This window comes from Rhipicephalus sanguineus, chromosome 10 (assembly GCF_013339695.2).
Source record: "Rhipicephalus sanguineus isolate Rsan-2018 chromosome 10, BIME_Rsan_1.4, whole genome shotgun sequence".
In the NCBI taxonomy this organism is placed as follows: domain Eukaryota; kingdom Metazoa; phylum Arthropoda; class Arachnida; order Ixodida; family Ixodidae; genus Rhipicephalus; species Rhipicephalus sanguineus.
Window position 1 is genome coordinate 144106134 of NC_051185.1, and position 15787 is coordinate 144121920.

General features: G+C 44.1%; 1 protein-coding gene across 1 annotated transcript in view; it reads right to left on the reverse strand.

The window, feature by feature from the left end:
- The window catches only part of LOC119406793 (zinc finger protein 37 homolog), a 104257-nt gene that overhangs the window by 82910 nt on the left and 5560 nt on the right, over positions 1 to 15787 (reverse strand). Inside the window, exons 2-4 of the mRNA XM_049419822.1 lie at positions 14737 to 14856; positions 13985 to 14107; positions 8602 to 8784 (exon numbers count right to left, since the gene is read on the reverse strand). Coding sequence (XP_049275779.1) covers positions 8602 to 8784; positions 13985 to 14107; positions 14737 to 14856 — 426 coding nt within the window. The remainder of the gene's footprint in view (positions 1 to 8601; positions 8785 to 13984; positions 14108 to 14736; positions 14857 to 15787) is intronic.

The following is a 15787-nucleotide window of genomic DNA, read 5'->3' on the forward strand; positions in this document are numbered from 1 at the left end:
ACCGATAGTTTTGCTTTTCTTTCCTTTGACAATCCATATTTTGCTTTGCCACAGGAGCGCCACGTTCATGCTTTCCACTGATCGCAACTGGCGCAGCGCAGTTTCTGTGGCAGCAGCGTGCGTGAAGCGAGCGCTCATAGCTCCCTTATAGAGTTTTCATCTTGCTTCAATCTCCGCCGTGTTATCAGCGCCTAGCTGAGATGCGAACAGAGGGCGGATAGAATAGCGAAGCTCCAGTGCACGTGCGTTCAAGTCACCCGAGAGGTGTTGCTGTTTCGAACTCAATTGGTCTGAGGACGCGAGAACGTGCTCTCACTGCTCCGTCTCTTACAACGAGCATCTCGGGTGCACGCCTACTCGGTAGCTCCGCGCTCGTGGCCGCTGCAGTGACCAAATAATTTCAAAATTAACGTCTTCAGTGCCGGCGACACCTTTTTAGGTACCTGCTGACCTTTTAATAAAAAGAAATTCAATCCTGCCTGCATTTTATACACTTGCTGGGCAAGAAGTCGGATTGGCCCATCCTTGCCTAAGGGTCTCTTTGGAGGGGCCGTAACTATTAGTGCAACGACATTATGCAACATGTTTTTAATTATTGTGAAAGCTGATGTGGAGGAGAATAAGTGGACAAAGTTTAAGAAATTTAAAAAATGGGGTTTTTTTTTAATTGTCGTCAGAAGTTTTCATTGTTCGGTGTTTTCTTGAACTTAGCCCCATCATATCTCTTTACTGAAAAGTTATACAGTCGAACCCACTTATAACGATCCCACATATAACGATCTATCGGCTATAACGACCATATTTGGGTGCACTTACGATTTTCCTATGCTAACCCTTGAAGCTGCGTCCAGATATAGCGAACATTTTTCAAAGCCTCCTACTTTTACAACGAACACTTGAGACGCGGTCGCGGTCAAAATATGGCGCATACGAAGCGAAAAAAGTTAAAAACAGGCCTTCTAAATTGCGAGAGAGGGGCGCGCGCTCGCGCGTGCGCCGCTCCAGTTTACTCGCGACTAAGATATCCCTGATCGGCGAGCACCGCACGCAGATTTCGGACGCTACGAGCGAGGTCGCTCACTTTCCAGCCTTTTTCTTCAGTGGCAGAATGGCAGTGAGAAAAAAAAAAAAAAAGGAGGCAGCATGAAGCCTTGCGGTCAGCTTTCGCACGGTAACCTTTCCTGACGCCATTCTCTGCAGCTGCGACCGTTTGCGATGAACCAAACAATGCCTTGGAACGCAAGAAGGCATAAATGCAAGAAGTGATAACCGCGATAACTTTCCATCGCAAAAAGGTTCACTGCGTCCCTAAACTCGCCGACGCCACAATGTGCCGCAAAAAGTCGTCCGTCTTTTCGGTAACGGCAGAGACCGGTCGATCGGTGATTACGACTTCCGCGCGATAGCGGCGATGCCTTCGCGGATAAGCATCAGAAAAGAGCGAAGGCGAGTGGCGGCCGTCGATGAACGTGCCGTTATGCCTTATAGCCGACAACCTTATCACAGACATCTTTAGATATCTGCTCGGCTGCGCGTGTGGCGTACACCGTACACTGCGGATCGACGGCGGTACGAGCGCGCCATGCTTAGCCATGCTGCCGTTCGCAAGTTTGCCGCCTCCGCGTCGTGCGAGACCGCTTTAAAGTGCGCGTCGCTTTGTAGAAATGAAAGTAGCTCGCTGTTGTTGAGCGGCGCGGGCACCGAGAAACGTCGATGCACTGACAGCGAGCGTATACTGCGTGTTTGACTGGGTGACAAATGAAGTGCGCCGTGCATCGTCGTGCAGGGCCGCGAAAGCATCGCGGAGACGTAGTGCGCGTTGCTTGGAAAATGCTTGTTTTCGCCGCGTTGAACGAAGAGGCTAGTCGCCGCATCCGTGCACGATCCGGAGTGAAGCAAGCACGAAGAACGTACAAACGCGCTGCACGCAACTAGCCAGGAACGATCGGCTCCACGTCGCGGTACCGAGCTTCGGTGGAACTGTGTCAACTCATTGCAAAGGCGGTTAATTCACTCGTGAGCACGCAGCGGGCGTCGCTTCACGACGCGAAAAAGCTTAGCTTGTCACCGAAGGGGTTGTTAGCACTTTAATAAAAGTGCACAAAGCAAAAAAAAAAAAAAAAAAACGGCTTGGCCGCAAAGTGCACGTTTTTAAGGGCGAGTCCATATACAACGAACTACTGATATAACGACCACTTTTCGCGACACTTTCGAGTTCGTTATAAACGGGTTCGACTGTATAAATACAAGATTTGGCAGTTTGGTAGATACGCATGCGAAGAACGTAATGCAGAATTTTTGTCGCTCTGCTACAAGGCTTTTTTGAGATAAAGACCTTCAAAGTAAAGAAAATTTTGCCGATTGGGCCATTTTTGAGGTTTTTTATAAAAACATCTACACTACACATAAAAACTAAAAATACCTGAGCAGAAGCAAAAACATGCATATATTTAGGTAAATAAATTTCAGCTACCTAACTTTAATATATTTTGTGGAATTCATAACGAAAGTTGGCCGAAACAGCAGAGCGGATGAGCGCTCCACTCCACCTCTTCGTCATTATTGATTTCCTGTGGTTCGAAAAAATTTTTGGCGGCAAAACAAATTGCGGATCTCTTCTTTCCCCTCATCAGGCAATAATATATAAAATTTTGAAATAAATTTGAGAGGTCGACCAGCCGTCGTTTGTTCGATCTTACGTGGAATCACCCTACTGCAAGTGCCCACTATGCCATAACTCTTCTATTTGTGAATCGCAAAGGGCCCACTACGCATCCGTAAGGCAACACGCGAACTTACACAGCTGCACAATTTGTTGATGCTTTTACTGATGACGATTAAATATGTCTGAGTATTTTGTAATGTGTGGGCCTTTAAAACCCCCACTCATTGCACAATTCACATTTTGATGCCTGGCGCGATTCTTCAATAGTATCAACAGTTCCGTGAATAATTATGCTGTTGCTGGCAGACGATATTGCCAAAAAGCGTTTATGATAGCCTACTATCAGCAATACTCAGTTTACTTAATTTATGAGCAATTCTTTGGCAAAATAAAAATTACTTCAACAGTGCAAATGCAGGAATATGTACATCAATAAATTCATATTCAACAGTAACCACTTACACCTTACAATTAACAAATCCAGTTCTTGATATTTTTATTTTGAAATCGCCAAATGCAATATAAATTTCAAGCCGTACAGTACCGTCAAATGTAACCATCTCGTTTCTTGTACACCTGAACCATTCAACTTAATTGTCATGTGTCAGCCAAGAATTCTGCTGAAGGAGTGCAAGCATATCAACTTTCGTGCCCTTCAGCCTGCTCCTCCTGCTACCACATGCTTGGGGAACTAAGTTTACGCTGCAATGAGTTCTCACAGATGATTTTATACTATGGGTAGTACTATCAAACTTATCATTGATAGTTCAATAGCTACTGAACTATCGATAGTATCGACAGTACCATCGATAGTTCTGCATCACTATTCCCCCCACTACAAGACATTCACATAGTGTTTTTTTTTGGAAGCTGTTTCAAGCGAAGGTGTGGCTCTGTGGTGGAACACCTGCTTGCCATGCAGAAGGCCTGGGTTTCATTCTCACTTGCAACTTAGATTTTTATTATTTATTTTATTCGCACCTTTCTCTATGTTTCAGTCACGGAGAACGCTGATTTTTCACTCACAAGCAATGACACAGAGACTGACGCCAGAATTTCTGCGAAACGAGCTCTTTAGCGCTATCATGTTAATAAAAGAAAAACGCTGCATGGTTCTCGCGGCATTACTCATTGGTACTTTGATTGTTACTCCTTTGTGTGCAATGAATTTCCTTTGACGATACGTTTATTGATGGTGTGCTAACACATCTTACTGCATGTGCGTGCATCATTTCATGTGCTTCTGCAATGATTCTTTCCATTTCATCATGCACGTTTCCTAAAATACTTGATCTCTCTAATTGCGGTGTACATCTGCACTGCAAAACACTGAAGCAAGATTACTAGAGTGGATAATCTGCTGACAATTATTTTGATGCTCTTTTAGTCAGTGTTCACACATCTTTCTGCGCATCCACCATATTTTTTTCTGCAGAAATATACTCATTATGATAATGAATCAGGCAAAGACACAGACAGACTTATGATTTTGCCATACATCCATACTGTATCACACAAGCTAAAAAAGATAACAATGCAAAAAATGTTGAAGTAGTGTTTTCGACGGCGGACAAGCTCATAGGAATGTGCAGACGAGTGAATAGCTGTAACAGAAAAAACGTAAAAGGAACCGTGGCATAAACCATATCCAAAGATTTGTAGAATGCAATAACGAAGTAGTTGACAAGATTCCGTTGACCTATGGGGAAAAAATATGGGCAGGTGGAAATATGTGTAAAAACTTGACTAAGAGAGCATCAAAATAATTTTTGGCCGATTACTCACCCTGGCAATCTTGCTTCACACGTTTTGCAGGGCAAATGTACACCGCAATTCAGGAAAAGAAACATTTTAGCAAATGTGCATAACGGAATGGAGAGGATCATCACTGAAGCACATGAAATTATGCACGCACGTGCAGGAGGATGTGGTAGCGCAGTCAATAAACCCATCATCAAAAAACATTTATTTCATGCAAAAGAGTAACAATCAAAATACTTTACAGTAATGTTGCAAGCACGAACGTTAAGATGTGCATGTGCACAGTGGATGTTGTTTTATCTTGTTTTTGTAACTGCGATGCTACCCTACTATATATGTATATGCATGACGAAACAGCCTGAAATAAATTGCTATTAGCTGGCACTTCGTGTTGTGTGTGTACATGTTTTGTTCATGTCAAAGGTGCTAATATCGAAGACAGTGTATAACCAACTGGCCCCTATTGCAGCGCTTCTTGTAGCTCATCCTTTGGTGATGCTACAATTTTATTTCAGCTGGGTGACCGAACAGCTAGAGAAGTTGTCGAAGCATTTCTTATAAAAAGCAGGGGAGATAAGAGCACAAGCCACCACTCTTTATTCTTGTCAGATGGGGAATCAGGTTTACTGGTTTCAGGTTTGTAAGAGTGGCAAAAGGACTGTAGATTGTTTGTTCTAAAAAGGAAGCCACTGTACATAACCAGATCTACGTATGTATATATATGTTGCCATTCTGCAAACAAGCTTCATTTGAAAGTTAGCACCTGTATCGCTTGCCTAGTCTACGGCCCTGTTTTGCACTATTCGACAATGCGACCATACCAACTAGCTTGGCATTCCTTACTACTGCCATCTTCACACGCCCTTGCGACAAGGGCGTTTATTTTTCTCCACCAAGCTTTGTTCTGTGGCTCTTTTATATATGCTGTACTTTTGCATTCTTTAAATAGATACAATAAAATAACCATAAAGAATGTTACCTGAAGAATATTTAAATGTTTCACAAAAGAAATACCTTTGTGCAAGCATTACATTATCTACCACTTCAATTTCAAGTGAGAAGGTCTTTCCCGCTAATAGATATGTTGTTACAGTGAGTGGAGAGTGAGAACTTGTAATGAATGTGTCACCAGAAAACTTCTATGTGCTACAGCCTAGTAAAATGCAGCTTCATTCATTTATTTGAACCATTTGTTGCCCATTGTCAGGCGCCTCCCGACAACGCAACACGGCTGCAGCAGTCCGTGGTCGGGCACTGCTGAACATGCTCTTTAGTGGTTAATTCACGTGTGTGTTTTCTCACTGCATTATGCCTCAACTCCAAAAGAGCAAACTTCTTTTACTTGAGCTTTGCTTTTTTCAGTTTCAGACCAGAACGGACAAAAGGTGGGTAAATGTTTCAGACCGCAAAGGGTTAAAAGAGTAGTTCGCAACTTTTAACACATGTTCAATATTTCATTCCTTATTTGGAGACAGTATTCTGCCTTATTCGTATTTGATTCGTATTCAAAATTTTCAAAATTCCCACTAATGAGAGAAGGCTCAGTGAAGAGCAGAGACTTACAGCAATCTTTACAACAGGAAGTTGAGCTAGTTGGTTGAGATTTATCATGAAAGGTAAAGAATGAAACATGGACAACAGGGAAAGACAAGACAACTGCAAATGCGTTTCTCTTGGTCTCTGCTCTTGCAGCCGCTGTTTGCATGCCTTACTGTTTTATGATCAACAATGTTTATTGCGCAGACAGGGAACACATTGGTCACACGGGGTAAAGGAGCTTGACAATCATGCATTTAACTCTGTTTATTACCATTATGGCATCCATTGTTGCAGTCCATCGCTGTAGACTGAATTCATCCTCCATTTACGTTAATCTAAATACTTTTTTTTTCTTTTCGCAATGTTAGAACTTGCTTTCGTTTTATCGGAATGTCAACTAATCTTTGGCTACAGGTGCTGACAAGTGTTTGTAACAGGATTTGTAATATGGAAATAAACGGCCATTCATAACAAAAAAGCATAAAATGGCTGCTTGGCATGAAAGCAGTTGAAGTTACAAAAAGAAACTCGCACGCTGTTCCTCTCAAGGAAGCCATGCTTCAAACAAGTCAGGTCACATGCACGAATTCCCTCTGAAAGACTTGCACTGCCTTTGAAATGGTGAAAGCCTGAAAAAAATTACATAAGTAAATGTGCCATTACAACTTTCCATCACAGACCATTTGGCCATAGGTGAGTGCTTGTTCACACAGTGAAGGATTGACAAAGCTGGGCCATATACAGTGAAACCTTGTTAATACGTACCCGCTTTAAACAAACTAACGGTTAAAGTGTAGTTGTGACAAATTCCAGACCGAGTCTCATAGAGTCTAGTGCATTCACTGACCGCTTAAGCCGCAGTGCTTCATCTCATGCCTATAGGTTAGTGCATACCACTATAATTTTTTGTGCCATAAAAGTTTACTGCGCCACTGAACTTGCCGATGCCGCAATGTGCCACAAAAGGTTTTCCGTCTTTTCAAGAAGAGCGGAGATGCCTTTGCGGGTAAGCATCGGGAAAGAACAAAGGTGAGGGAACGGCCACCGACGAACACGCCATTATGACTTATTGCTGATAACCTTACCGCAATAAGTATCTACAGCTATATGCTCGGGCACGAATGTAGCATAGCGCTACTTTAAGCCTACTGCACGCTTTTAAATGGCGACAACCTGGACGCGCTGGGCCCACCGACCACTGACGCCTTGTTGTGAGGGACCGTGTTCAAGCGTGCACCGCTTTGCTGGAAGTGAAGCAGCTCGCTGTTGCAGAGTTGAGTATTGAGGATCGCGGGCACCGAGAAACCTCATTTCACTGATATATCACGCTAAACGCACGCGTACGGTACAGCAAGCATAGCACTGCTGTAACCATACTGCACGCTTTTATTAAGAAGCGACCCACACGCGCCTAAGTTCGCTTCCAGAGCGCCAAAGAATCGCAGGGTACGCATAGTTTGCAGGAAGCTCATCACTTGCCGCGTTAACCCAACAAGCTACTCGCCGCATCCATGCACGGTCTGGAGCGGAGTGGGTATGAAGAACACTCCCACGGCAAATGAGCATGTACAGTACAGCAAGTGGCACGGCAGTGACGGCGTGAGCCAAGTCGGCGACGCGCTGCACGTGACTAGCCGGGAGACAATTGACTCCACACAGCTGTACCATGTAGCGTGTTTCAATGAAATTTTGTCAGTTTTTGCTTAGTAGCAGATCGCAGTACAGACGCGTACACATGTATTGAGGTTGAGGAAAGCTGATACTGTCCGTTCTGTCGCTATGTTAGTTGCTGCGTATCCCGAACCCAGTAATAGTGCTGAAATGCATCTTGGTGTCGCCACTGCGCGCTATCAGACGGTCACGCGAGAATGCCAGAATCTTTTCTGCACTATGGCAGAAAGCAAGAAAAGTCTTTGAGGTGGGCACTTTAGGCAGTATATTTGCTGCGGCACTGTGTTTATTTCTTTGTTGACGGCGATGGCGCATGTCAGGAGATGCAAATTTGTACTTGGTGGTTATTGCATACTACCGTTGAGTGCATAGTTACACCGCGTTCCCGGCAGGTACGTTTTAACGAGCTTTTACTGTATACGGATGTCCTTTTTCAAGAATTCTACATTTCACAATGTTCTGCATTACTAGCACCAGACACACCGATAGGTGATGTTTCTGGAAGTGTGATAAGACAAGGCACATTATCATGCATGGCTTCACTGATAAATGCTGATGTGTCGCCAGCAGAGTGCATTTTACGTTGCCCCTGAAAATGCCAGTTTATAATTACGGCAATTTTTTTCGGCCACTTGTAGAATAAATTCACGCATTTTCAAATTATTATGACATTTTATCAGTGCCATTCTGGCTCGAATTCTTACTATATTCTTGATGATAATAGTCGAAGATAAATTTATTGTCTGGAAGAGCGCTAAAGGAAAACAGTTCTCTCTTTTGTGGACACTTGTTTGTACAGAGCAATACAGCTTGTTAAAAGGGGGTATTAAAAAAAGTACTACCAGATATAATACCGTAAAATATGAAATGAAAGTTTGTGTTTCTCCAAAATGTCATCTAGGAAGCTTTCTGAAGATCACCTCCCTTCACTGTCAACAAAGCGTGATGACAGAAAAGCTGCTCACCCCGCTTGTGCTTCTTAAGGTGCAGCGCCATGCCCGCTTTCCGTCTAGTGACAAACGGGCATAGTTTGCAGCAAAATCTGGCAGGTTGCTTGCGGCGCTTGGACCCACGCTTAACTGGCAGTACTTCGCTGCATCTGGTGGTTGTGTCTTCACCGCTTGCGTCAGAATCATCTGTCTCCTCGGCTGGACAAAAAATGCATCACAAACAATTCACAAGACTAGATTTGGGTTATCTGGTGACATCATGCAATTAAAAGACAACATGGGAATAGGCAGAAACAACCTTTTGTCAGCGATGGTGTGCTTGCTTCTCCACAAGCTATGTCCGTTTCAGCAGCTTAACTCCAAAATGCTTGACACATTACTTTTTAAATTCGAAAAGAGCACTAGGACGGGATATTAGAATAGAAACAACAAGACAAGGCATTGACTAACAGCGAGTTCATTTCACTGTAGTGGAATACAGTCGAACCCCTCAATAACGAAATTCTCGCGGCAATGAAGAAATCTGGCATCCTCGGCGAACACCTATAGAGTTCAATGCATTTGTCCCCTCTCTACAATGAAGAGATTTTGAAGGCACTCCCGCAACAGCGAAACTTTCAGGTAGCGGTCCGCAAAATTTTTTTCAAGCCGTTAGCTAGTTGGGAAGCCAGAAGATCAAAAATTGCAGCACCGCTCATTCGACAAGTCGAGCACATACATTTCGGCCAACAAGCATTGGTGCAACCATCGCTGTTTACATTTGGTCGGATGATGATGATAGCAACAATACTTCTTTTTTCCGCTGAAAACAGTTTTTAGCTAACGCCTCTGTTGGCAACTACGTCGGCCATGACATCTCAAGTGACGACACCCCCGAAAGTGACATCATGGCGACAGACATTCTGTAGACTGCCTTACAGCTTTCTGCCCCCCCACACCCCTCCGTCTATCTGTGCGCTCGCCGAGATTTCTCGCACTTTGTGGACGTGCAGTGTTGTTTGACCTTTCGGAAAGATGCTGTCTCCTATTAAAAAGAGTGCCAAAAAAAGAGCCAACATGATACCCTTGTCTGGAAGCCTTCTGCAGCAGAAAGCTATTGAATTCGTGTGCATTCTCGAGCAGAACCACTTCAAGGTGAGTGGCGGATGGCTAAGCCGATTCAAAGCGCGGCACAGCATGTTGTGTGAAGTAAGTGGTGTGCACATTTTTCTATTTTCGCGACAACAAAACTCTCACAGGAATGAACAAAAATTGCTTTCCCGGCAATTTCGTTATTGAGGGGTTCGACTGTATACAGGGTGTCCCAAATATCACGCAGAACGATTTAAAAGAAGAGGAACATCGTTACGCGAAGCACACCTAGAGGATATTGGTCCCAGTATACTGTAGTAGCCACTACCAATTTTTTCGTTAATGACGTTTAGTTAATTAGTCCTAATTATGTTTCTAACTCGACAAATACTCACCCAATCATTAAAATGTCAATGAGGCATATGTAGGCATGTTCAAATGACATCTAACTGCGCTATTTTCAACAACGTACTAATTGCGTACGCACTAATTTTGGCTAATAAAGAAAGCCCGCGAAATCTAAAAAATTACACGTGACTAGACTGCAGCGCGTATCAGGATACAGCGCCCTCGAGCAGGGTCACTGTGAGGTAGCAAGTCAAGACTACGCTCCCACCTTTTGCGGGTGCGAGTGTAATCACATGTTATTTTTCATATTTCGCGTGCTTTCTTTATAAGCCAGAAAAAATTAGCATGTAATTAGTACATCTATGCAAGCCACGCTGATGGATGAGTTACTGCATGTGTGAACTACGCAAAATCTTTTTTTTTTTTTTTAAAGTATGCTATTCCGCTATGGCGAAATAAACTTATAGTTAGTAGTAAGCGCCTCGTCTTGTCACCTCTATTCTGTGTCCAATTCTAGCACCGTTCTTGTATTTCAGTATGCAGCAACCCCCCAAGACCACATTAATACACTTTTTCACATTATTAAATGTGAATAACACTTAGAAAACCAAAGGTGCTTTGACCGTTTCCTTCCTTCCTTCCTTCCTTCCTTCCTTCCTTCCTTCCTTCCTTCCTCTTCCTTCCTTCCTTCCTTCCTATCTACCTACCTACCTACCCACTACTTCACATGAAATTGGTCTTCACAATGCATGGGATCTGTCGAATTTTTTTAGTGGACTTATCTCGATGAATCCATATTGGGAAGTAAGTGTCGGTATTTTACAGGACCTTTACCAAAAACAATTGAAAATTATGCTTATACCACGGCCGCTGGATAAAAAGCGCACGGGTACGGCCTGCCGCGTGCTCCGAAACCGGCGTGACGGGCCTAGTTTCCCGGACCACCGCCGCGGCGCCACCAGGGGGGGACGGGTTTCGCGGACGCCCGCGGGATCACATGCGTGGCGCGCTTGCGGCAGTTATGCTTGAGCGCGTGCGTCTTCATGTGACGCCCGAAATCTTCTCCTAAAATCCATCTAGCGTGTACACATCAGTTAATTACCGATATTTCTTGTAATACTTGCAGCGCTTGGGAATTTTTGTTCTTGCCTTGCCCAAGATGCAACTTCGCGCACTGATCGCTTTTTGCGGAAGTAATCGCGTGGGCATATTTTTCTGGTGTCCTAGAAGACCACAACTAACCAATCTGGAGGCGCTGCACCTTTCCTAATGCATCGAAATTCCTTATTTTGGCTCTGAGTATGCTGCTTCAGATTTAAACATTTCATTTCGAAAAAGTGATCTCAGAAACTGCAGCGGCCACTGTTTATTTGACACAAAATAAGATAAACTTCTTCCTTCTTCCAAACATGTTTATAGTACACATTCGATACGGCATCGCATGCAGCTGCCATGAAATAATGCTTATCATAATTATTGTGTGACCATCTCATAGAAGGAGATTCGAATCACTTTGAAATTTCAATGACTACATCTTCAATACTGACAATTGGGCGAGCTGTTACGGATTAATTAATATGAAAACAGTCAGACGGAAAGAGTGATGAAAAGGCTGAAAAACACACGAACACAACTGCTTGCATTCCTGCGGTTTTCAGTATTTCTGCCTCTTCTCGTTACGCCGTTTTCATGATCGTGTAACGAATTCAACAGTGAACATAAAATCTGGACAAAATGTGAGGAGTTAGTTTACTTATTATGAATTCAGGGTTAATCCCTGCTAGCTGCAAACGGCGGCTTGTTGCAAACACCACCTTCCCGTCTTCTCTTATCTCTCGTTTTTTTTTCTAGTTCCCACCTTTCAGCCCGCGGCACCTTTGCCATCGGTTCCGGTTGTTTCCGAACGCGGTCGCGTTGCGGTGGCGTGCGTTGCCCCGCAATGCCATGTGGTACTGATGTTGGTTGCCATGAAAAGCACGTGTATTCCTTTTATTCAAAGAGTTGGGTTGTCTGTGGTCATTAGCGGTACGGGGCACGGACTCAAACTTACCTCAGCAAAACATGCGGAGACAAAAAAGTGCAGAAAAGCGGCTGTTGGGCGACGACAAGATTTCATTTCAAACAAATATACGTGGCAGCCAACACACACAATGCGAGCGACTCACAGGGACAAAGTTAATGGGTCGCTTTTGACAGCTATACGGTAAACAAAAAAAAAAAAGTGGGGGATTGGGGGGGGGGGGGGGAATAAACGCTTCTTTATACTCGTCTCTGTTTTCTTCTTATTTTTAATTATTGTTTTGTTATGCCTCCAGCTTGTGAGCCCAAATTTTGGCTTCCCTGTCTACTTCCAGTCTGTGCAGGCCATAAAACCTTTCGTTTTGGTCCTTTGATGTTAACCGCTGTACATGCACTGGCGAATCTTCGTTGCACACCAACGTGATTGTCTTCTGGCAGTCTCCATCATCGGCCGCGGCCTTATATATACATCAATTTGATTACATATTGCCCTGCTAAGAACTGTCGAGAAATTTGCAAGCCACTTCTAATGAATATATATTTCCACAGCCTTTTCAACAAAGTTACGAGGAATGCGTCACTATATTTGTAGAATTCGCTAGTATCAAGCATCCGAAGCTGAATTACTTCTCGGCACAGTATCATGTATCAGACATCATGAAAAAGATTCAACATATGTTTTTACGTGCACTTCCTGTGTATAAAGACCATGAACGTGTATTGTCAGATGTTTAAAATAAATACCTGTCAAGCATTTTCAGCTAAGAAAACTCAAAGGTGCTGAAGAAATGTCACGGAAATCAATATGTTAAAATAACAAACGAAGCATTCATTACACGCACATAAATATAACAACCACTTTTTCACACATTCAGCGCCATATAATGTTGCTACGCGCATTGTGGAATATTCTTTCAGACGCAAAGCAAAAAGTGGGTCCTGAAAAAAAATGCCAGGAGCTCGGCACGTACACGGAAATTTAAGTGGCTATTTAACCAGATTACGCGAACGGACTCAACTGAATGCATGATATGTCATGACTGCGATAGATGAGATAGAAAAAAACTGCTTAGAACAGCTGAGTGAGATCGCTGTTGTGACCACCACCAACTAATTTGCTGCGGCTGCTGCCCCAACAGAGCCGCCGGCACCCGTTTTCCTTCCCCGCCCCGTCGCGCCGCAGCGGCCGCAACTGCAACTAGGGCCAACACGCGCTCTCCCATAGAAAGCCGCCCGACGCGGCAGGCCGTACCGTGCGCTTTTTCATCCAGCGGCCGTGCTTATACACTAGGCTTAAATTTGTATGATGCCACCTGAAAATCTCTTGCCACAATAATTTCAAAAATTGGTTCACTGTCATTGACAGAACACGAAATGCCAAGTTGTCTTTCTGGATGGAGGCAGGAGGCATATGTGGAATGCAGGCATCTGCATGGAGGTATCTGTGGAATTCATGCTGTGCATGAATCCCACAGTGGCCCAACATTTTCACAGGCCTACATCTAATATATTATTGTCACGTGGCTGTGACAACCGGAAAAATTATGCTGGCAAAAATTATGCTGCATATTTGGTGAACCAGTGCCCAACAAAACGAAACACTCACAACGCAATGATAGTGACAAGCACAGTCGACAAATGTCAAGGATCGGAACTGCAAGTCCAAAGTCTCGGACTAATTATGCACGAGTCCTGGTACATGCTAGAACAATCACGTTCCAGCCAGTGCTCCACTGTTCACATCGTGCATGCAATCTGATAAGAACTGACAACATTCCAGAAAGTTCTGAAACATTCCGGCGCCACTTGCATTGAACAAAAGATGAAAAATGTGACAGCTGGTCAGTGAAACTATGTCATGTGCAAAAAGAAGAAAGTGTGCGTGCCGATATTCGAACAAGAAGCAAACGACAAAGTATGCCAGCACAGAACTAATGCGGTAGTTCCGAAATATACTCACTGAACCATCCTCGGTCAGCTGACACCACATCTTCGGAAGTCCCCATCTCGGCATGGTCGATTTCATTGCTGCTAGCTTTTTCCAATCTTCCAGTAGGTTGTTGCGATTCCACTTTCACTGTACCTTGAAAAAGAAGTGTTTTCGGAACTTCACGACAAATTCTTGAAAAGTACTTGCACCATCCATCACTCCTGCAGCTGCTCAACCATTGCATAGCACCATAACTTGCTACAGTAAAGGCTCTGATATACTCCAGCGTAACGTCGACGCGCGCGTGCGCGCGTCGCAGCGACGTTACGTCAGCAAAAAACAGCCCTCTATAGTCCGGCGTCCGCTGACCGCCGACGCAGCCGACGGCTGCTGGCGCGCTCGGGCGTCGCCCGGCTCCGAATAGATCCTGTTGCATTTCGCGCGGGACGCGCTGGACTTGCATGTACAGGAACCTGCTTCGCGCGCTGTTTCGTCGGTTCCCGACAGGTGGCGCAGCGCATTCTTCGCTTTACTGCGCATGCGCTGCTCTAGATGCGATCGCACTGGCGCGTTGGAGCCGGCTCGACTGTAGCGGAGACCGATTTGCGCCTGGCGTAGCGTCGCCAGCTCGGCGTGACGAAACGCAACGTCCTCGCGGGCGCTTGCGTCGGACGTCGGAGTATAACAGAGCCTTAATATCTGTATAGGACTCTGTGGTACAAGTTGCAAATGACAAAATATGTTGGTACAGAAGTAACGCGATAGCCCTAAGAAGTACTTACTGTTCCTTGGCCATTCCGTGACCGCAGCCACTGCCTCATCAGAAATCCCACCTGAATGTGACGTCTCAATGGGGCCAGTACGCTTTGCACCACCAGGCTCTTGGTTAGGTTCCATCTTGACTGTAAAAATTAGACATGTGCTGGTTCACACACAGCAGTTATAATGCTGAGTGTGCAGGCTCTAAATACAGCTACCAATACTTATCTAAACTTTAAACAATAAACTAAAACAAATCTAAACAATAAACTTTTAACCGAGGAAACCAAAAGCTGCGCTAGAACACTGTGTTTTATGTTATTGCTCTATAACAAAAACAAGACTGATAAGCTTTTTTTTCAATTTGGCCACCTTTTGAAAGCTTTCCATCCAAGAATTGCCTGTGCTTTTTCAACTAGACCACCTCATTCGTAAGTATGTTGAAACATTGAAACCTGGAATGCTATGCCTGGTACGACCCATTGTTCGAAAAAGAAAGAATTTGCAATTGCCAGTGAGTGTGCACTTTAACCATGTTCTTACTTTTTTTTTTGTTTCGTACATATGATATATTGTATTCCCCCATTCCTGCTATAGCCCTATGAAGGGCTGCAGTATACGTAAATAAATAAATAATTAAACGTACAGGCTCGTCATTTAATTCAGGAAAGCTAGCTGAATGCAGTTCTAGCCATTTCTCCTTAGAAAGCAAGCATGTTAGTAAACCACTTGTGGGCATTTGAAATTGGGCAACCATCAAATAGTCCTCACACCTGAGCAAGATCTTTGACTTTGCAAGCATCGATATGGTGCAATAGCATAAAGATTTATAGGCCATTTGCCTGGCTTTTAAGCTCACGCACTGCGCAACACTTCTTATAGAGATGTTCCACATTGGCTGCCATAGGCACAAAGGGGTGCTGGCTAATGCTCCTGGGGCTAATCATGTACACCTACACAAGTACAGTAAGTACTCATCACAACAAAGTTGCTTTATTAGAATCCCTTTGATCAAAATGTTACAAGGCCTCATCTCAAGAAGTTGCATTTTGATAATGGGATATTCGAAGCCTG